Source organism: Erythrolamprus reginae, chromosome 2 (assembly GCF_031021105.1).
Source record: "Erythrolamprus reginae isolate rEryReg1 chromosome 2, rEryReg1.hap1, whole genome shotgun sequence".
NCBI classification, from domain to species: Eukaryota; Metazoa; Chordata; class Lepidosauria; order Squamata; family Dipsadidae; genus Erythrolamprus; species Erythrolamprus reginae.
The window spans coordinates 128837915-128861070 of record NC_091951.1 but is presented as its reverse complement, the minus strand read 5'-3'; the positions used below and the strand labels follow the sequence as shown (position 1 = coordinate 128861070).

At 37.0% G+C, this 23156-nt stretch overlaps 2 protein-coding genes across 2 annotated transcripts in view; one reads left to right on the top strand and one right to left on the bottom strand.

Moving 5' to 3' along the window:
- Positions 1 to 21762, bottom strand: part of INSYN2B (inhibitory synaptic factor family member 2B) — a 32046-nt gene extending 10284 nt beyond the window's left edge. Inside the window, exons 1-2 of the mRNA XM_070735886.1 lie at positions 20459 to 21762; positions 13431 to 13505 (exon numbers count right to left, since the gene is read on the bottom strand). Coding sequence (XP_070591987.1) covers positions 13431 to 13505; positions 20459 to 21747 — 1364 coding nt within the window. The 5' untranslated portion in view covers positions 21748 to 21762. The remainder of the gene's footprint in view (positions 1 to 13430; positions 13506 to 20458) is intronic.
- Positions 1 to 23156, top strand: part of DOCK2 (dedicator of cytokinesis 2) — a 344199-nt gene that overhangs the window by 128417 nt on the left and 192626 nt on the right. The gene's annotated exons all lie outside the window — the stretch shown is intronic.

Below are 23156 nucleotides of genomic sequence, written 5' to 3'. Positions count from 1 at the left end.
AACAACTATTTGCATAATTACAGATATACTCTGAAAATTGCTAGAGTGGAACAAACCCTCTTTCCTCCCTACCAGACTTTTCAAGCTTCACTGCCTTTTTGCCCTCTGGAATGCAGCCTCTCCCGCCTGGGAATCCAGAGTATATTCCACCACAGGGCTGTTACTATAGCCAGCAGTAACATTTAAAATATAGATTTTCTCAATCATGTCAAAGAATATTTGCCTTCAGTTCCCATCTTTGGAACTACTAACCAGGGTTCATTATAACTTAAACTATAAGTATGCCATCTCACATCTTTGGCCAGTTTTGCTGTTTGATCAACTTGTTTATGTATTGAATTAATGAGGTCACCAATGTATTTGAGAAGTTGTTCTAAGATTGAAAAAAAAAGAAAAGAAAACCTCTTAAGGATTTTCCCCAAGAGCAACATCCTTTAATATGTCTTTTATGCAACCCAAACTCAAATAATTAAGTCTGAGTTAATGTAATTAATTTGGCTAGTCAAATGTCATACCGCAAAGATACATTGATACTTATCGTTGTATCGTCACAGTATGATAGTTTGGTTAGCCTTTGTTAATTACAATTATAGTGTTGTCATGCACATTTTTGGTTATTTTTGTTTTTCTATTTCTATATTTATTTATATTTTGTGAACAAACAAGTGTCAGTATTATTGTTATTATTATTTATTAGATTTGTATGCCTCCTCTCTCCATAGACTCGGGGCGGCTCACAACAATAACAAAGACAATGTAAGAACAAATCTAATAATTTAAAAAACACTAAACCCCCCATTATTAAAAGCAAGCATACACACAAACATACCATGTAATCAGTATCCATTCTTGCTTCCTTTCCAAAACTCCCTAGTTTGGTGATTTCCTTTTTGAAGCATTTACTCCAGAGGAAAGATTTAACAATTTACATTTACATATTATTTGCAGACTGAAACCTGCAGTGTCATCTTTTGGGGTTACTAAATAACTGCTGTCACAACAGAACACAAATTCCCCCAGTAATCATTAAACGTATGATTTAAAATTGGCCTAAATGGTACCAACTGTCTGAATGACCTGTAAGCCTAATGAGGAGAAGCAGCCTAAATGGTTGGGGACAATAAAGAAGATAATTAAAATCACAGGGAGTCTCGAATGGGAAGGGACCAATCACTTTAATGAAAGTTGGTTTTTGCTCTAGAATATTTTCCATGCTATAAATGAGAGACCAAATGAACCAGAAAAAGCTTGGGGTTAATTTTCAGGGTTGTTAGATTTTGAAGCAGTTCTGTTTTTCCAGTATAGATTTTTATTTTAAAGAGAAAATGCATCAAGTGAACATATAAAGCTTCTCTAAATGATGTTAAGTTTGTCAGAGGAAGGTAACTAAGGCAAAGTTGAGTGGGGATAAAATGCCAGGGCTCTTGATCATAACCCAAAATACCTTCCAATGCTGTAGATAGAATTATATACATTTTTAGATAGAGATATTGTGATTTATTTTCATAGTGGCTTGCAAAACAATTGTGGGAGGGACATGATAGATAAGTTATAATTGTTTAGAGGGCGATGGCAATCAATAGCAATGTAAATCAAGGAAACAAATAATATTTTTGTGACTACCATGAGAACAAGGGATCTTTTCCATGGAGATGTGACCTTTACATAACAGATTTAGCAGTTTTCATTAATTTGTAAATAGCTATTTTTAACTGATAAAGAGGGAGCAATTAGCTAAATTTTCACTCAAAATTGCATGTGATGGGAATTGTTTGCTCAAATAATTATTCCACTACACAGATTCACTTTACCCACATAAACAAGGGAAAGTGGTAATCAAACTGCTGAAAAGAAGAATACTTCAGTCTATCTCTTCAGCAGAGAGAATGCTATATTAATAGAAATAATTATTTAAAGTCAAAAATAGAATTGAATTAGAATTTGAACAGGTGAAAGAGACTATGATAAAATGGATGAGGTACCGGTACATAGAACATACAATAGATATATATGAGTGACAGCAATTATGGGAAAGGAATTAAAAAATGACAATATCAACATTATTTAGAGAGAATATGAATAAGATATTTTATGGATGGCACATGTTGCCAGAAAGATGAGCAAAAATGTTTAAGCATAAATTGATGAAATGTTGGAAATGTAATAATACATCTGGTTCCTTTTATCATATGTGGTGGAAATGTATGGAAGCTAAAAAATATTGGACAGGAATTCAAACATGGATCGAGAAAATTTTGAAATAGAATATTGAATTAAAACTTGAAATATTTTTGTTAGGTATTTTTGCCCGATATATTTAATAAAGAAGAAACAAATTTAATTGTTCATATAGTGACTGCTGCTAGAATTATATATGCGCATAATTGGAAATTAAATAGAATACCAACAGATAAAGAAATATTAAGGAAGGTTATGGATTGTGCTGGAATGAACAGTCTTACAATAAAAATTAAAGATATAGAAGATTCGGAATTTTATAAAATCTGGGGGAAATTTTATGAATGGACTGAAAATAAAAATAGATAAATTTATTAGCACTTTGAAAGTAATGCAAAAGAATTAGAGCTGAATTTGTAAAAACCTGGATGAAAAAAGGGAAATGGTGGCAATATTAGACAAATTATGTAACACAGACTTAAAGGAGTTAAGACTTATGAATACGAGTATTAGAAATTGTAGAAAATGTATGCAATTTTTTTATCTTTATATTTTGGTGTATTGTTCTTTTTTCTTTTCCTATTTTAGATTAATCTTAGCCTTTCCTTTTAAATTAGATACAATTTAGTTGTTTTATTATTAATTTGATATTCAAGATGTTTTTACATATATACACCATTAGATATCAAGGTACGAGTGTATTTATAGATATGATTGACTATGATGATATATGTGTTTTTATTCATGTATGTTTTAAGGTGCAGAAAAACAAAAAAAACTTTATAAAAATAAAAAGTGGGGAAGTAAAATAGAAACTTTGGAAATGGGGTAGGATGGGATGAATAGGTGGATAAGGAGGAGATTAAGTGGACCATGGGGATAAATTTTATTTTATCTAAGGAAAAGGGAAAGCAGGCTTCATTTTGTAAAAAAAATAAATAAAGATATATACTTCACAGTGATTGTGAAACACAATATAAATTTCTCCGACTTTATTTAGGCAGAGTCTAATAGTATGGTATACACTAGAAACTTAGAAAGGCTAACTCAGATAGCAATTATATGCTTGATTTTCAGTGCCACTATTCCAACAAATATATGGTTATGTGTATGTGAAGAACTATTGTTCTGGTAAAGAATGTTCTGGAAAATTCTGGAATGTTCTTTCCCCCCCTTTATAACATGTAATCTGACCATCCTGATAGAGAGCCAAAAGTTTTATGAAGTTAATTCACTGGCCTGGAAAAATGCATGGTGGTGATTATTTCATTAACTTCTGCAATAGTCTTATCATTTCAGTCTCAAAGCTGAGCAAAAACCAAAGCAGGATTCTCTAGCCTAAAGCAAAATAATGATCACAGATACAACATAGGAGAGAGAAAAATCAAGAGACCTAGAAGATTCTGAATGGATAATTAGATAATTACAACAAATTTCAGGCAGCCAAACACAAAAAAAGTTATGGATAAGCTGAATCTTTTGAATCATGCTTGTCTTTCAAATTCTAAAACAAACAAACAAACAAAAAATATGTTGACTTTTCTAAACATCAAAACTTAAGAGTTCTTGATTCCTGAAGAGCTCACAATGCATACGTACCATATATGAAAAATAAGATAAGAGTGTACTTTCACATAGATTTCATTCTGTAGAACAATGGGTGTACCTATCATCAGGGTCCTTTCCCAGTGCCTGAAGTATATGGGGAAATGGATGGGGAAAATGCTTTGACTCAACTCTGATATGAGTAAATAGCTCTGATAAATAGCTTATCCATGTTTAATTCTGCTTGGGAAAGTTCATCACCAGTCAGAGATGATGTGCAATTTGGCATCATCTTGGACTCATGGCTCCTGCTCTTTTACTTTTTTCATCCAGTACCAATAGCTTTTGTTGGCTATTTTTCTCTTGTTTTTTTAGTATATGATTGTATAATATAACATCCGAGTCTGCGGAGAGGGGCGGCATACAAATCCAATAAATAATAATAGGTAAATAAATTCAGACTTAATACAGTGCCTTTGATTTTATTACTTCCAGTTCACTTATCTCACTTCAGTTGTAAGTGTTTGGCTCATTTAGTAGCAATCCAAGGTTCATAACCCCCTGCAGTTTTATGCAACTGATTTTGATTTTCTTCCAATGTCTTGTGTATACAACCCCTGAGTTTATTATAATTACCGGTATTTGCTGCTCATTTTATTCCAACATATTTTTCTTCTAAGATGTTTATGTCTCAACATAGACATTTAATGCAATGTTTTGATATATTTTTGTTTCACCGCATATATTTTATTTGCTTCCTAAATTCTGAGCTATTTTCTTCCAGATGACTTGCATGACATCCATTGTTTACTCTCAGACAGAGGTTAACTGTAACCTTTAGGATTATACCATTTAGTTTCAGACATTTATCAACAAATTCACTTTATCTGCATCTTTCTATTTCAATATATTTTGCTTCTTCTTTTAAATATAAAATACCTTTCATTTTTCTTTCTCTAAAAGGGTTTATTTAGAGATGGTTCCTCTGTAATAGGGATGTCAAACTCAATTTCACTGAGGGCTGTATCAGGGTCAGATTTGACCTTGGAGGTTGAGAAATGGTGGTGGTCAGGGGGTAGGCATGGTCATGGTAGGTGTGGCTGGGGTGAGCGTGGCCATGGCAGGCCTTTGACAGAGGCTCAAGGTGCATTTTTTCCTTCTCTTCTTTCTTTCCACAGCTCTTTACTATAACCATTCTCCTATCTCTTCTACCAACTATTACTGGCAAACATTTATTAATTATTCTTCATACTCCACTAAACTTTTTATTTTTAAATTTATACTCCATTGTTTAATAGTAAATTGCTTTTCCAGCCAGGAAAGCTATTTATGCTATTGTATTTTTATTATTCAACTAATAATAAAAATACAATAGCATAAATAACATGATAATGCAAGCTCTAACAGAAGAGGTATATTTCCAGAATGGTAAATAGAAAAGGCTGTCAATTATAGATTGTTGATTAAATCGACCTACAGTATGTAAAAATATGGCAGTAAACTATAGTATTATCATAGAATGTTGCTTGTTTTTTGTCCAGATCAGGCACTTACTTGATACCACAGTGGATTCTAATCCTCCTGCATCACCCAGCAGCTGAAAATGGCCTATGTGGGGCATCACAGGGCCGCCAGGCAGCCCATTTTTGGCTGACAGAGTGCTGCTGGAGGCTGGAAAGGCCAAAAATTCACTTTCAGGGGCCAAATGTGTCTCTCCCCCCAGCCTGTTTTTCCTGGCAGAGACGTTGCAGGCCAGGTCTTTGATATTTTCAGGCTGGCCCCACAAGCCAGATTTAATATCCCCCAGGCCAGATCTGGCCCATAGGCCTTGAGTATGACACTGCTGACCTAAAGATCTGGTTTGTGAGGCACAAAGACTCATGTTTGTGTGTGCAGAGAATTTTTTTAAAAAGGAATGATTGTTTATAATTAGAATCAGAAGTCAGAAGTCAGTACCAGATGAGAATAAATAAATAAAATAAATGTAACATGCACATGCTATTCCATGTCATTTCTTTTCTTGCTGAGGTTCAGTTTTATTTTTCACTAGCTAAATACCCATGTTCCACCAAGGAACTATGTGTTTGGGCTTGAAAAATTGACACCTATAGCTTGAAAATTAATGAATAGTTAATTTTCCCTTCTCTCCTCAGGCTTGCTCCACAAAATCCTATCCTATCCCTTTTTCTCCCTCAGCCTTGCCACACAGAATCTTTCCCCATCTTATTCCTTCTCTCTCTCAGGCTAGCCTCACAGAAGCCTCCCCTATTCTTTCCCTTTCTGTCCCTCAGCCTTGTCATACAGAAGCCTCTCAATCCCCTCTCAGCCTTGCCCCACAGAGGCCTCTCCTCTCCTATACCCTTCTCTCCCTCAGCCTTGCCCCACAGAAGACTCCCTGTTTGTTTGTTTGTTTGTTTGTCTTCTATGCTGCTCTCCTCAACTGACTCAGGGCAGTGTACAACATAATAAATACAGTGTTCCCTCGATTTTCGCGGGTTCAAACTTCGCGGATAGCCTATACCACGGTTTTTCAAAAAATATTAATTAAAAAATACTTTGCGTTTTTTTTCCTATACCACGGTTTTTTCCATCCGATGACGTCATACGTCATCGCCAAACTAATAATTTTTGCAAATAAATAACAAAAAAAATAATTATTGTTAATAAATAATTATGTTTATAAATATCGATCACTATTCAATGGTGAGTACCAGTAATAATGGTGAGTAAATGGTTGTTAAGGGAATGGGAAATGGTAATTTAGGAATTTAAAGTGTTAAGGGATGGCTTGTGATACGGTCCATAGCCAAAAATGGTGTATTTACTTCCGCATCTCTACTTCGCGGAAATTTGACTTTCACGGGTGGTCTCGGAACGCATCCTCTGCGGAAATCAAGGGAACACTGTACAGGACAAGTGTGTAGAAAGCTAATATTAAAATACTACAAAAAACTAAAGACTGTAAATATGAAAGTAAGAACTGTGTAATAAATTAATGATATCTCTTGGATTTCAATATTGGATTTTAAAATATTCATCATTAAAATTACTCTGCTGAATATTGTATAGGTATATGTTAAATTTTGTATATGATTATATGTTAAATATAACCATATAACTATATGTTAAAACATTGATAGAAAACTAAATAATGATCTAGTATTACAGAAATTAGTTTAAGTTATGTTTATATTTAAATACAGTTTTGTCTCTGCAGATATTTTAAGCATCTTTTGGTCACTTGAAGTAAACTACAATTTGATATTGCACCAAAAAGGACAAATTGCCTAATTTAAATTATGTTTTTTTACAACAAACCTATATAGAAATGGTTGTTTCTGATATTATTTTTCAATAAAACACAATTTAAGCTATCTCTAGGTTTTATTCAGATGTATGAAAAAACTGTGGCCAGATTAATCCACAAATCAATATATTTAAAACTTTTTTCCAAAGGGAAAAAGTTTTGATGGTATCTTTAAGGTATCTTTGTGTATTGAAACACTAAATAGGTTTAGCATTATATCAAAATCAGACCATTAAACTTAAATTTGCTATGTTATATATAACAGCATGTATCTATATTCACCTATCCAGATTTTTTTTTATGGATTACAAGAAAATATTATTGATTTATAGAGTATAAGAAACTATTGCTATTGAGTGGGTAGTTTCCCATTGTTGAAAAGTTTTCCCCATATTCTTGATACTTTCTCCTCCGTTCTGAAATTAAAACACCATGGTGTTTTGTCATCATTTCAGAAGATTGAACAGAACAGCTTTTTGTGACTGCAAACACACACAATGAGGCATGTCATGTGCTGAATGCTAATATATGCACTCCCCCATTGGTCAAATCATGAATCCTTTGTGTGACAAGGATGACAACAGTGAGGACAGTTGTGTGGGCTGTATGAAAATGTTTCTGAAGCCTTTGTGGGGAAATGAAGTCAGTAATTGTGTATATATGCCACCCAAATAGATAGCTATTGCCAATTTGCATCTATAAAGTCATATTGCATCAATTGTTGTTATTACAAGTGTGTTCATCTGTCCTCAAACTGTATCCTTGGGTGAAATTTTACAGGGTTTAATATCTGCAACTTATACAACTACAGATGATTTTGCTTCAATAGAACCTATTTACTTCTGTCCTCGCTGACAGTTTTACATCCACATGAAATGCAAATGTGCGATTTTTTTTTAAAGAAAAAGCTTCAATATGAGCTGTCTTGAAAGAACTGGGTTCTGAGCAGACAAAGGGGTCTACTAAAGCCCAAACCGATAGATGTTAACCGCACAGGCATTGGTTTCTACCCCACAATATTGGCAACTCTGTTATTCAAAGCCAGCAAAGTATCTTGAGCAGCTCAGTTTACCCAGATACCTCAGGGCATTTAAACTCATCCAATTTAATATTCTCCCTTCAGGAATAGTAAAAGGCAGATTCAAAAATATCTCTTAAAGTAATAGAAGCTGTCCTGGAGGCTCAGATGGCAATGAAACAGTCCATCCTTATATTTTTTTTAAAAAGATAATTATAACAATATATTGTCCCTGTTTAAGAAAACTCCTGATGTCCTGGAGATATCTATATTAGTACTTCTGAACAACCAAGAATGAAATATTATACACAAACATGCTTCTTTGTAAGTTTATCTGCCAGGTAGTTTATGGTTCTGTTTGTACTAGATATTATGCTAAGACTCCTGCTCAGGGATTCTTATTGTAAATTATGTCTGCTTTTCAGCTGTTTCCATGAATTTTGGTTTGTAAATGTAACGATTTGTCTATTTATGCAACTATGAATTTCTTCTGTTGATACATGGAGTATCTAAATGTGAGGAATATTTAATCTGACATTCTATGAAATTTTTTAGCATTTATATCTATGTATATGCAAGTAAAGAAAATTAGGAGTTTCCTATTCTTCCTGCCAACAATGGAAGAGAATGATTTCTACAATCCTTTCCTGCCTCCTGTGTGCTCTGAGGAATAAGTCTATTGTGATTCATGAATTCCTTTGCAAATTGCCTGCCTGATACATTTGCATTAAAGTACAAACTAAATATATTTCATTGCTGTCTCTGTTTAGAGTATGCATTTGTCCAATTTTAGTTCGTAAACATATCATCCAACTTTTATGACAGCTAGGTCTACATTTCAAGAAGATTATGAAAAGAAAAAAACATCAGACTCAAAGGAATATGAAGCATGCATGAGATTCTGATTCTTGTTTATTTCATTTCTATATCGATCCTTTTCTTCTAAAGGAAATTTGAAAAGATAGCAGATCGGATGATGCTTGTTGCCTTAGTGTAGTAATAATCAATGCAGTTTCTTTGGAAAAAGGATGCATGGTTCTATACAATGAATCTGAAATACACAGCCAGATTAAACAATTATATTTTTATATACTTTATACAATTATATACTTTAAAACATTTTTCACTGATAAAGTCGCTCAGATCCGGGCAGACCTCAACTCCGATTGGGTAACAGAGTCAACTGACAACGAGTCAGTCGAGGTGATCGGGGGCCATACTTGTCCACCTGTCTGGGAAAAGTTTGATCTGGTGACACCTGATGAAGTGGACAAGGCCATTGGAGCTGTGAGTTCCACCACCTGCTTACTGGATCGGTGTCCCTCTTGGCTGGTTTCGGCCAGCAGGGAGGTGACACGGAGCTGGGTCCAGGAGATTGTCAATGCTTCTTTGGGGAGGGGGTCCTTTCTGGCTCCTTACAGGGAGGCACTTGTGCACCCCCTCCTCAAGAAGCCTTCCCTGGACCCAGCCATTCTTAACAACTATCTTCCAGTCTCCAACCTTCCCTTTATGGGGAAGGTTGTTGAGAAGGTGGTGGCACTCCAACTCCAATGGTCCTTGGAAGAAGCCGATTATCTAGGCCCTCAACAATCAGGATTCAGGCCCGGCTACAGCACGAAAACTGCTTTGGTCGTGTTGATGGATGATCTCTGGCGGGCCTGGGACAGGGGTTTATCCTCTGTCCTGGTGCTTCTCGACCTCTCAGCGGCTTTTAATACCATTGACCATGGTATCCTTCTGCGCCGGCTGGAGGGGTTGGGAGTGGAAGGCAGTGTTCTCCAGTGGTTCTCCTCCTACCTCTCCGGTCAGTCGCAGTCGGTGTTAGTGGGGGGTCAGAGGTCAACCTCTAGATTGCTCCCTTGTGGGGTGCCTCAGGGGTCGGTCCTCTCCCCCCTGCTATTTAATATCTACATGAAACTGCTGGGTGAGATCATCCAAGGGCATGAGGTGAGGTATCATCAATACGCAGATGATACCTAGCTTTACATCTGCACCTCATGTTCAGTCAGCGAAGCAGTGGAAGTGATATGCCAGTGCTTGGAGACTGTTGGGGTCTGAATGGGTGTCAATAGACTCAAATTCAATCCTGATAAGACGGAGTGGCTGTGGGTTTTGCCTCCCAAGGATAATTCCATCTGTCCGTCCATCACCCTGGGGGGGGATTATTGACCCACTCAGAGAGGGTCTGCAACTTGGGCATCCTCCTTGATCTACAGCTCACATTAGAGAAACATCTTTCAGCTGTGGTGAGGGGGGCGTTTGCCCAGGTTCACCTGGTGCACCAGTTGCGGCCCTATTTGGACTGGGAGTCACTGCTCAAGTCACTCATGCCCTCATCACCTCGAGGCTCGACTTCTCTTCTCAAGAACCATTTTCCACTTACAAACCCGAGTCTCTGTAACTGTAACCAGAAAAGGTAGGGAGAAGCCTCTGGGAATCTCCTTGGAAAAAACAGGGCCTCCACCCTCCCTGTGGTTTCCCCAATCACACACATTATTTGCTTTTACATTGATTCCTATGGGAAAAATTGCTTCTTCTTACAAACTTTTCTACTTAAGAACCTGGTCATGGAACGAATTAAGTTTGTAAGTACAGGTACCACTGTATATTAATTCAAGTTGGATTCCAGAGAGAATGTCAACATACAAGGTGACTGATCTTTCTTTCCTAATACAGAACATTTTCTAGTAAAGAGGGGTTTCACTTATCAATCTGATTTTTGGTGATCAGTGACTTATTTGCTTAAGTAGTACAGTGGTGGCTTACTCCCGGTTTGCTCCGCCCACCCATCCAGGATGTTCTGCACATGCAACCAGAAGCAACAGCTTTTGGAACCCACTATTGAAGTAGTCTGTTCCTGCATTCATATTACCAACATGACAATAATAATTGGGATGGTGGTACCTTTTTAATAATGGCCACCTGAGAGCCAAGTGAGGAAGCATCTTATTTATTTATTTATTTATTTATTTATTTATTATTTAGATTTGCATGCCGCCCCTCTCCGCGGACTCGGAGAATGGCTAAATTTGAAAGATAATTGATAACTCAGTTCTCATAGTATCTACATGGGCAAAACCAGATTCAGATTTACTAAAATAAAGGTATTAACTTTTTGAGTCCAAGTCCTTTTTCTTTATACAGTATGTCCCAATGTTGTACTCAGGTCCCCAAAGGGAACATAATAATGAGCTTAGTCTTGTATGTGCTGTTACTTAAATACATAAGACACCAGTCCTAATCTCACAATTTCACACTGAGAATTCAAATAAATGTATTCTATTACAGTGATATCTTTCTTATGAATATATGTCAAGACATAATGGATGGAGAAGGGTACAGCATATCCTTCTAAATTTATAATGCATTTTTATCATTCAAAGGACATCCAGAAGAAACATGATAAAAGTTTGACTACATCTCTAGTATTTCTCTTGTGTGGCCATCATTTTTTAAGTCTAGAAATATTGTTTATAGTTAAAGTTTATCACTTGTGCTTATGATGTCGTATCTTTACCAAAAGGTATTTCAGGGAAAATGATGGCCTTTTGATATACATCAGCAGCTAACAATCACAAATAAGAACAACATCATCATTCTTGGGATAAACTGGATTTTAACAAGCTGCCTTCATGGCAACTAGTCTTTCTTTAAAGAAGACTTAATCATTTCCCACACCCAGCACCTCACCTGCCCTAGCGAACAGACATACCAAGGAGAATTTGGGATTACTTTCCCTTTTCAGTTTTTAAAAGTTCAATAATCTTTTATTTTTATTGAATTTAATTCTGTAAACCACCCAAGATACTTTGGTAAGTGGGTTCTCTTAAAGTCTCCTAAATAATCATTAAAGAATACCCTTTTAACTTAATTGGAGACTACAGATCAAAAGGAACCATAGACAGTATTATAAGACATCCCAGTTTTTATTATGCTAGATCTATTTTATAGTTTAATGTGCTTTGATGCACTTCAAATTTATTGGACTGGACTTCCATTCAGCCTAATTGTGGAAGGCTAGTTTAATTAATATAACTAACATGAAAAATCTGCTGTGTTTGTAGCATCTTCTACCCTCAAACTGATCATACAGTTGATTTTTGGCTAGACTTTGCTTTGCTTTACTTTAAATTTCCACATAGTTTGATTTCTTTTCAACAGTGTCTAATCAGTAGCTATCAATTTATTTCAATAATTACTTTCTTTCTTTTCATTTTAAACCACTTATCCAGGTATGCTTAGCCCTGCTCTTTATTCCATTTATTTCCTTTAACAATGTTAGAGAAATTAACAAAAAACCTTGCCAAAATGCCCCCGTGTGTGTGTTCTTGCGCGCAATTTTGCTACCTCAATCCCGCACTCGCGTACCAGAGCTGCGGGTCTGCACACAATTAGGCGTTCTGGCAGCAGCTCACCTTTGGTTATGACTTAGTGCAATCAAGGTAACTGAGACTTTATTATCAAGCCCATAGTTAAGGAAGCACTGTTTTTAATAAATTATGTGAATTGTATTTATGTATGTATTTATTTGTTTGTGTGTTTATTTATTCCAATACACAATGATACACAATTTGGGTTAAAAATATTAGAGGAAGAAAAGAGTATAGGAATAAAAAACATATCAATTGAAGAATAGAATAAAATATATAGGTATAGAAGAGAAGATATATGAGATATAGGAAAGACAATAGGACAGGGGACAGAAGGCACACTAGTGCACTTATACACGCTCCTTACTGACCTCTTAGGAATCTGGAAAGGTCAATTGTGGATAGTCTAAGGGGAAATGTTGGGAGTTAGGGGATGTTATTACGGAGTCCGGTAATGAGTTTCACACTTCAACGACTCTATTACTAAAGTCATATTTTTTACCATCAAGTTTGGAGCGGTTAATATTAAACTTGATTTTGTTGTGTGCTCTTGTGTTGTTGTGGTTGAAGCTGAAGTAGTCATTGACAAGCAGGACGTTGCAGCATATGATCTTGTGGGCGATACTTAGATCATGTTTAAGGCGTTGTAGTTCTAAACTTTCAAGACCCAGGATTGAAAGCTTAGAACAAGACTCTGCTGTTAAAGAAGAGCCAAATAAGTCATTTTTATAAAGTGGTCTGAATGTTTCCTTTAATGTTTTAAATCAGCAGTTCCTTCTTAAAATGTCTTATAAAAAGCTTTTTTTTCCCCTTCTGTTTCTTTTTTTTTCACCTTTAAGTTTTGTCCACACTATAATTATGTGAAATCAATGGCACTTAATCATTGGCTTCAACCACAATCAGATTGCATCATTTGCTCCCTTTAAGATTGTTGCACAATACTCGTGAATGGAATACTTAATAATAGAGCATCTTGAAACAGATACATACAATTACCCATTGATAGAGGTACCTGTAAATGATACATGCAGTGTTCTGGCAAGTGCTGCAATTGTTGAGATCTTGACCAGTGCGATAGAAGTTCCGTCTGCAATTAACAACAGCTGCTATTATTTATTTATCAAATCAGCAACTCTACATTTATTTCTTTGATGTTCTATGCTCATGTCCTTCTATAAATATTAAATTTATTGCAACAATTTTAGTTTTAGCTTGGCAAAGGTTAATTGCAAGTCTAATTTTGATGTGAATAAGCTCACAAAAATAATTACGGTTATCCTTCCAAGAAAATCTGCATTGGATTCGGTTATCATTTACCAGGGAGATGGATTCAGATGGTCGCTTTCATTGACATGGAAGAAGTCTTGATCTACTCTTAAAATACATCTGATGGAGACAAGCTAAGCACAAACCAATGATACATTATCTTTTTGTAGTACAGGTGGTCCTCAACTTGCAACACTTCATTTAGTGACTATTTGAAGTTACAACAGCACTGAAAAAAGTGACATGCCTGTTTTTCACACTTACGACTATTGCAGCATTCCTGTGACCATGTGATCAAAAGTTAGAGGCTTGGCAACTAACCCATATTGATGCTTGTTGCAGGGCCCCAAGGTCATGTGATCACCTTTTGACAAGCAAAGTCTATGGGGGAAGCTATATTTACTTTAACAAGGTCCCCCAGAGTCGGCTTTCTCCAGGTCCCATCGGCCAGACAATGTCAACTGGTGGGGCTTAGGGGAAGAGCCTTCTCTGTAGTGGCCCCAGTCTTCTGGAATGAACTCCCTCCAGAGATACGTACCACCCCCTCCCTCTTGGTCTTTCATAAAGCTTTAAAAACCTACCTTTGCCGGGGGCGTGGGGGCATGAGTGATGAGACTTTCTCCAGCCGATATGAGATATGATTGGATTGCATGAATGTGTGTGAGTGTACATGGGGTCTTTTAAAATGTTTTAGTAAATTTTCATATTTTATAATTATTAGATTTCTTATATATTGTTATATTTAATGTTGTATGCCGCCCTGAGTCGCCTCAAGAAGGGCAGCATAGAAATCTAATAAATAAATAAATAAACAAACAAACAAATAAATAAATAAATAACCGTGTTACTAACATATCAACTGCAGTGATTCACTGTCTTGGTTAACAACATAAATTTTGTTGTACGTTGAGGACTACCTGTAATAACTGGAATAAAGTGCAGCTAATATTATGCAGTTGTCATTTGTTGGTACTGTAACTCCTTTTGTTAGGTTTTTACAAGAATACTTGAGATGCTTCAAGCAAAAATGCAATTATTTGCTAATTTGTCTATTATTCAATCATTTTCATCAAATGATTTAGAGTGGCTGCTTTGCTTTGAGAAGTGACTGGTTCTCTAAAGGTATTTGTTTAGCACAATTCTCAATAGACATTGTGACTATGAATGTCTGCATATATGTCAGGCTAAAAATAAGCTCTTGAAATTTATATGAAGCACAGATTAATAGTGACAATTCAAAAAAAAAACCCACACTTAGGGGGATGCTAAAGATCCACGGGGCTCTTCTGTTTATACATTTACTGCATCTTTTTCTATACCATAATCTTCCTAATTCATACAATTTTTATTTGGAACATGAATAAACATCTTAATTTTCCCCAAGATGGCACATAGTCACCAAATTTTTATTTTAGAAATATATTTGCTGCTAGTGGACCATATTATTATAATCCAATTCTAATAGACATAATTTTAGGAAATAATCATGGATGAGCTTGGCACACATCCATCAGCATCCAACAGCAAGGGTACTTAGATTTATATACCACTTCACGGTGCTTTACAGCTCTCTCTAAGCAGTTTACAGCATATTGCCTCCAACATCCAGGTCTTCATTTTACCCACCTTAGAAGAATGGAAGGCTGATAAAACTTTGAGCCTGGTGAGACTTGAACTGCCAAACTATAGGCAGCCATCCCAGCAATCAACAGAAGTAGCCCGCAGCAGCGGTGGGTTGCTCCCAGTTTGGACCAGTTTTTAGAATCAAGAGTGCCCACCTGCTGTGCCCACCTGCCTGGGAGGCTTCTGCGCATACACAGAAGCGTCGTGTGTGCTCAAACACATGTGCAAACTGGTGGCAAAATTATTTACAACCCACTACTGGCTTGTAATACTGCATTCTAACCATTGCGCCTCCATGGCTCAACATCATGGAAGGAAGACAGTAACTTGGACTCTTCAAAGAAAATTACTTCCATGTAAGACTTTAATAATAATAATAATAATAATAATAATAATAATAATAATAATAATAATAATAATTATTATTATTATTATTTATTGGATTTGTATGCCGCCCCTCTCCGTAGACTCGGGGCGGCTAACAACAATGATAAAAACAGCATGTGACAATCCAATAATAAAACAACTAAAAAACCTTATTATAAAACCAAACATACACACAGACATACCATGCATAACTTGTAATGGCCTAGGGGGAAGGAATATCTCAACTCCCCCATGCCTGGCAGTATAAATGAGTCTTGAGTAGTTTACGAAAGACAGGGAGGGTGGGGGCAATTCTAATCTCCGGGGGGAGTTGGTTCCAGAGGGCTGGGGCTGCCACAGAGAAGGCTCTTCCCCTGGGGCCCGCCAAACAACATTGTTTAGTCGACGGGACCCGGAGAAGGCCATCTCTGTGGGACCTTATCGGTCGCTGGGATTCATGCGGTAGCAGGCGGTTCTGGAGGTAATCTGGTCCAAAGCCATGTAGGGCTTTAAAGGTCATGACCAACACTTTGAATTGTGACCGGAAACTGATCGGCAGCCAATGCAAGCCATGGAGTGTTGAGGAAACATGGGCGAATCTTGGAAGCCCCACAATGGCTCTCGCGGCTGCGTTCTGCACGATCTGAAGTTTCCGAACACTTTTCAAAGGTAGCCCCATGTAGAGAGCGTTGCAGTAATCGAACCTCGAGGTGATGAGGGCATGAGTGACTGTGAGCAGTGACTCCCTGTTCAAATAGGGCCACAACTGGTGCAATTTAGTGCAATTCTTGGCTTGAAGAATAATAATTAGCCAGAAGCTGTTGACTGATAATTCAGTCTCCAATGAATTCCTGACTGATTTTTGAGGAACTCATATTTTCTAATAGAATGATTTTGTGTTACCAAAAAAGTTTTTAAGAAACTGATGCATTGAGCTTGACTCTTAGCGACGACTGGACATGTATTGTTGCTTTCCTTCTGACAACACAGACGTTGTCTGACATTGCTTTCTGAATTTTTCAAAAAAAAAAGTGTTTCCCAAAATAATTTAAGCTCTAGGATTCCTTAATGAACTCCTGTCTGTGTGATAACCAGTGGTGGTTTCCTACTGATGACCACAGAGGCAACTCTGCACCGGTAGTGGCTGCCAGATTGTGCAATTTGCACATGGCCACTCTGGTGCAAGTCCTTCAATTGATCAGCTTTTTTGCATTCTGCACATGCGCAGAAACAAAATATTGCGAGAGGACGTTTGCTTGCATGAGATTTCAGCGATTTGTCCTCTTGTGAGATTTCAGTGCATTTTTGCTTCCTGCACATGTGCAGAAGCAAAATCGCACGAGGGATGTGTGTGAGAGAGAGGGGGGGAGGGAGGAAGAGAGAGACAAACAGAGAGAGAGATGGTAGCTAAAAAGTCCTTTCCTATAGTATAAGACAAACTGTTATTTGTACTGATGATAGTATCATCTCTCTCTCTCTCTCTCTCTCTCCTGCCTGCCTGCCTGCCTACCTACCGACCTACCTACCGACCTACCTAACCATCGATCCATCCTTCCTTCCTTCCTTCCTTCCTTCCTTCCTTCCTTCCATCCATCCATCCATCCATCCATCCATCCATCTATCTATCTTTGTCTGTTCTGGTATATTTTGGTGACTTTCCTTTCCCCTTTGTATTGTACTCAAATTATTGTGTACATGCAGATAAACAAAAATTTATGTACACATATCCAGCACTAAGGGAAAATCTAGTTCATTAAATAAATACTTCCTTTATTCATAAAACAACAGATGAGAGTTCCAAGAATACATGAGGGACAAAACATTAATTCTTAAAGAATGAGTATATTATCTATGAGACCAAGTTGGCTTTGAACTGTTGTTGAACTATTTCATTTTCCTGTGTGGTTTGGGTTGTTCCTAGCCAAGTGAAATAAATATGTTAATTACAGTAGCATAAGCTTATGATGTAAGAATGGTTGTTGTACTTTTCCTCTGCAAAGGGTCATTTTTAGTTAAGGAATCTAAACACTGTTAACATTATGACTGCATCAGTGAAGACTGAAGTTGGCAAACATATTTTAGAGCTGCTGTGGAATTTCACCAGTTGTTAAAAACTATTGAAGCATCTCTGGTCCTGAACTTATGCAATTAGAATGGCAGTAAACCTTGCCTTTCACACTAATGAATCATTTTATGGCTATTAAGTTCCTCTGATAGATACAGAAATTGGAACTGATATTGTTTGTGCATTTCAGGTTGTAATTGCTTTGGCAGTATTTTTAACACTCAGAGCAAATATCATGCTTCCACACCTTCTACCTCATGTGCATCCAAATAAATCTAAATGATATGAATATTACGAAAGGTGATCCATAGACAAATACATTGGGATCAGTGATGGGTCCCATCATTACTTGTTTATGTGTGTGCTCACATGCGCATGGTGCTTTTGCACATGCGCAGAACATCTGGGGCGGGTGGGCAGAGACTCTCTCTGCTGCTATTGCCAGTTCATAGAACTGGACCAGACTGGTAGCAACCCACTGCTGACTGGGATGAATGAAATTAAGTTAGACTTGGAGTATATCTCAGGGGCCGCCTTCTGCAGCACGAATCCAAGCGGCCAGTTAGGTCCCACAGAGTGGTTCTTCTCCGGGTCCCATCAACTAAACAATGCCACTTGGCGGGACCCAGGAGAAGAGCCTTCTCTGTGGCGGCCCCGGCCCTCTGGAACCAACTCCCCCCAGAGATTAGAATTGCCCCCACCCTCCTTGCCTTTCGTAAGCTACTTAAAACCCACCTCTGCCGCCAGGCATGGGGGAATTAAGACTTTTTTCTCCCCCTAGGCCGTTACAACTGTATACATGGTATGTTTGTATGTATGTTTGGTTTTTATATATTAAGGGATTTTAATTTGCTTTTAGTATTGGATTTTATTGTATATTTTCATGATTGTTGTTAGCCGCCCCGAGTTTTCGGAGAGGGGCGGCATATAAATCCAATAAAACTTGAAACTTGAAACATGCTCTAGGTAGAAATTGCACAAAAGCAAAATATAAGTCTTTAGATTAGATAATAGTAATTTTTTCCCAGTGGTTTTAAATCTTTAAAACATTTCAACATTATTAAATAGTTTTTAAAATGTACAAACACAAATCTAGTGCTGATTGATTAGGAAAGTTAAAAAAATTGGAACCAGTTTTGAAAATGTAGGTCATGGTTGGTTTTGGGTTTTTTAAAATGTCCCTATAATGAAGGGGTTAGTATAAATGTTTCTGGCTGAGTGGAACAAATATGTTAATTGCAGTAGCACAACGCCTAATAAGCATAAAGTAGTTTATTATAATAGCAGCAGTCTGAAAATTAGGGGTACCATGACATTCACAATAATTAGGGAATTTCTATAATGTTCCCCTACAGCGAATTAAACTCGTTTTGTTAAACATGGCACTTGTTCTGTCAGGACAAGCAAACTGTTGCCTTGTCCAAGCAGAATATCACAATTTGGCAATGAGGAGGAAATTGGGCCTGTTGATGAGTTACTGTGATGAAAGCCCAGCAAATGACTCAGATTTGCTCATTCACTCCTGAGTTGGAGATGTAAATTATTTTCATTTTTAGCTTACACCTTACTCTTTTGTTTCATTCATGTGATTTATTTTATTTTTACCCTTCTTATTTGATACATATTGTTTGATACAATATGTCATTATATTTTGGGGTATATGACAAACCATTCAGTTATTAAAATTTTTCTGTTCCATTTTTTTTGTGCAGCCATCAATGGTCTCCAAATTTTGAGAGGTTCTTTGAAAAAAAAATAGCTTTGAAAATTGGCAATATGAGGTCCATCCATTTAAGGTGATTATTTGATTGAGTAGCTTGTTTTCTATAAGTTCCATTTAAAAGTAAGTTTAATCATTAAAAAACTGTTATCTTTAAAGGGATAGGTATTACTGGTTTATCAGTATGTGTCCTTAAGAAAAGTAAACCAATTTACATCCACATATTAAATCCCATAATTTTTGATTTTAGAATCAATGGGGGTTTCCTGAGATAACAGTAAATAATATTATGTGTGAAAGCATATTTACATTCTGTAATAATGATATGCTAATTTAAAATTGATTTATTTGTTAGTGTACCAGGAGTTCTAACCAAATCTAGGGGGGGGGGGTGTTTCATAAAAAGAGGTATAAAATATACTCTCTCTTTTTTGTAAGTGGACAGCAATCAAAGAATAATACGTTTTGTAAGGAAAAAAGTTTGATGGAGTTCTGTGTCCTAGCATAACAGTTCCCTACTTGAAGTTGTCCGTACTTACAGCCAGTAGAATTTAATAATAGCTTGCATATCTTTCACCATGTATATCCAGTAAAATGAATGCAAGTCAAAAGGGCAATGGTTATATATAAAACACCACTTCTAGATGCTACTACTGCTACTAAAAGGGATTGCGGTGGCTCAACAGCTAAGATGTTGAGCTTGTCAATCAGAAAGTTTGGCAGTTCAAATTCCTAGCGCCACATAATGGAGTGAGTTCCTGTCACTTGCCCCAGCTTCTGCCAACCTAGCAGTTCAAACACATGTAAAAATGCAAATAGAAAAATAGATTATTGACTCCATTTACAATGGAGAAAAAGCAGCATAGAAATAGAATAGAGAATGTGTTTTTTCTAACCAGCTGTTTTCCTAAGAATATACATGAGAGTCAAATGTAAAGCAAATAATGTCCTTAACAGTTAGTTTGAATAAAGTAATTGTAAATATAAGAACATAACATACCCTTCATTGAGGGCTCTGGCCTTTTCCATGTCTTGAATTACATTCAAGAGGACTTTAATCTTCTCCTGGTTTGACAGCAAGGATTCCTCCACGGACTGAAGTCTGCCTTGTAGGGCATTGAGTTCACCGTGTGCCAAATGAATTTGATTAATTTCTTTAATCTCGCTCTCTTCCGATTTTGTTTCAGCCCCTGAAAGATAGGCATTTATGTGAAAGCCTTCTAAGCAGTTGTTGTACTGTGGCACTTCGGTATTAGTGGAAATGTTTTCTGTTACAGACTGACAAGAGGGAATAAGAGGTGACACACTGTTGATAGTAAATAATGTTGTTTGGTTGTCATTCATCTGTATCTTAGGGCCAGTGTCTTCTTGCAGTTGTACTGACTGCTGAAGCTCTGGGAGAGAGCAGGGTAAAGGATTGTGGTGAAATTGAGACAACGGTAGAAAGTTTTCCTTAGCGCTGATATTATTCTTAGATGGCAGCTCAGTGTAACATTTTTCTTCACACAAATCCTGACCCACTTGAGTATCATTGCAGTTCTGACTTACACAAGTGAGGTTTTCAGACTCCACTAGCATAGGACAGATTTCGTCAGATTCCCTCTTAGTGGGAGAAGGATCAGTAGAACTCCTTAAGTCCACTTGTGTGTCCGGATAAATGGAAAAATTGTCTAGTGCAGAACCCAGGTGTGCATATTCAGGGACCTGGGTAGAAACAGTGGCTGTTTCTAATATTGCGAGTTGATCAGAATCCAAATGTACAGGGCCATTGCTTTGTGCTTTAGGTACCCTTCGGAATAAAGTATTTGCTTTTGGCCCATCATTTAAATGCTGAGCGATACTCAAATAAGAGAGACTAGATGAGATAATGTCCTGTTGAGAAAGATTGCCATTGACTTGAAAAGCGTATTCAGACTCTTTTGGCATTTCTGTTAAAGACTTGCTTGTTGTAATTCTTTTCTTTTTAAAGACTGGAAAATGCTTCCTGAGGCTTGGAGAAGTCTGTATGGCAATATTTTGTAATCCTTTGCAAGATGGCGGCAAACAGAGGGAATCATTTACTAGGTTATGGGCTTGGTGGGTTTGTATTTTATCCAATACACATGGATCTTGGGTATCTCCTGCCTCCAGCTCTGATTCTACAACTGTTGGATTATCTGCCCCATCTTCTTTAAATCGGACTTGTTGTGATTTGCTCCTGCGATGGTGTGGATGTCTCCTAAAATCAACAGAATCCAGGCTGTTCCTTTTCAGCAGGACTGGCCTCACTTTGATGCCTTGCTGAGCCATTGAGTCGCAATTCAACATGTGCAGATAATAGATTTCTTTGCGACCCATTTCATTTGGTCATTTGAACAACACTGGGCCTGAAGCCACCCAATCAAAACAGATGTATTGTTATTGAGTGATTTTTTTTTTGGCTTGATTTGGTCTTAATTGTGAATGTTTTAGTTAGCTATTTCTCTGCGTCTTCTTTTTATTACTCTTTTAGAATATAAATTTATCACTTAAATAGTAAACATATATATTTGATACCTCCTATTTTGCATTTGCATAGAATGTAAACAACAAGCATAAAAACAGTTTGTGGTAATTCCCTCCCTGATGCATAGATTTGTGAGAAAAATAGATCCATTAACAGGAAACCATTTCTTTTCTTTTAAGTTTGTTTCCCCTTTTTGTCCCATCTTCTCACTTTAACAAATAAGTTTATTCTTAAATATCTGCACAGAAGCCAATGAGTTGAACCCACATAAAAACAAAGCATCCAACAGGATTAACTGGAAGAAATGTATTGAAGCACTGTAGGTTCCTTGAGTTGATTAATGCAGATATTAGGTTAAGTACGTCTGAATGGTTAAGATCCAACCAAAATAGTTTTGGTCATTGAAGATCAGTTTTTATGGTGAAATGTATACATTTGGTCTGGAAGAAAAAGAAGAAAAAATAGTCACCACTTGAGAGTCATATAAAGAATATATGTTTTTAATGTAAAGTAATTAAAAGTAACATCACATTCTTTTCATAAATGCCCCTATATCGCTTGTGCTGAATTTTCATTGAACATCTGAAATCAGATTCTGAGATTAAATTGTTATTGCTTTCTTGGGTAAAAGAGAATGACAGCCTTTTAATAATAAATAGTCTGCTCATGTAACATTGGGTTTATCCTTTACTTTTCATAATTCACCAGATACTCAAACTGCAGAAAATACAGCAATAAGTGGGAAGAACAAAGAATTTTTTTAATCTACATAAATAGAAGTATGCAGCATTCTTGGAATCCATATTCTCAATTAAATGGTTTTAATTTCTCTAATATTCTACAAGCTCTTGACTTTTTATTATTAGGTACATATGTTATATCAACTAAGTTAGTGCCTAGATAGTTATGGAATTAATTTAATTGTGTAATACAGTGAACCCTCGATCATCGCGAGGGTTCCGTTCCAGGACCCCACGCGATGATCGATTTTTAGCGAAGTAGCGGTGCGGAAGTAAAAACACCATCTGCGCGTGCGCAGATGGTGTTTTTGCTTCCACTGCCGCCCGCCCTTCGCCCGCCCACCCCGTTGCTCGCGCCTGGGGTGCGCGCGCGCGTTTGGGGACTCCCTAGATCCGCTCCCCAGCTGGGGAGCGGATCTAGGGAGTCCCCAAACGCGCGCGCTTTCCCCAGCAACGCGCGCGCGGTGGGGACT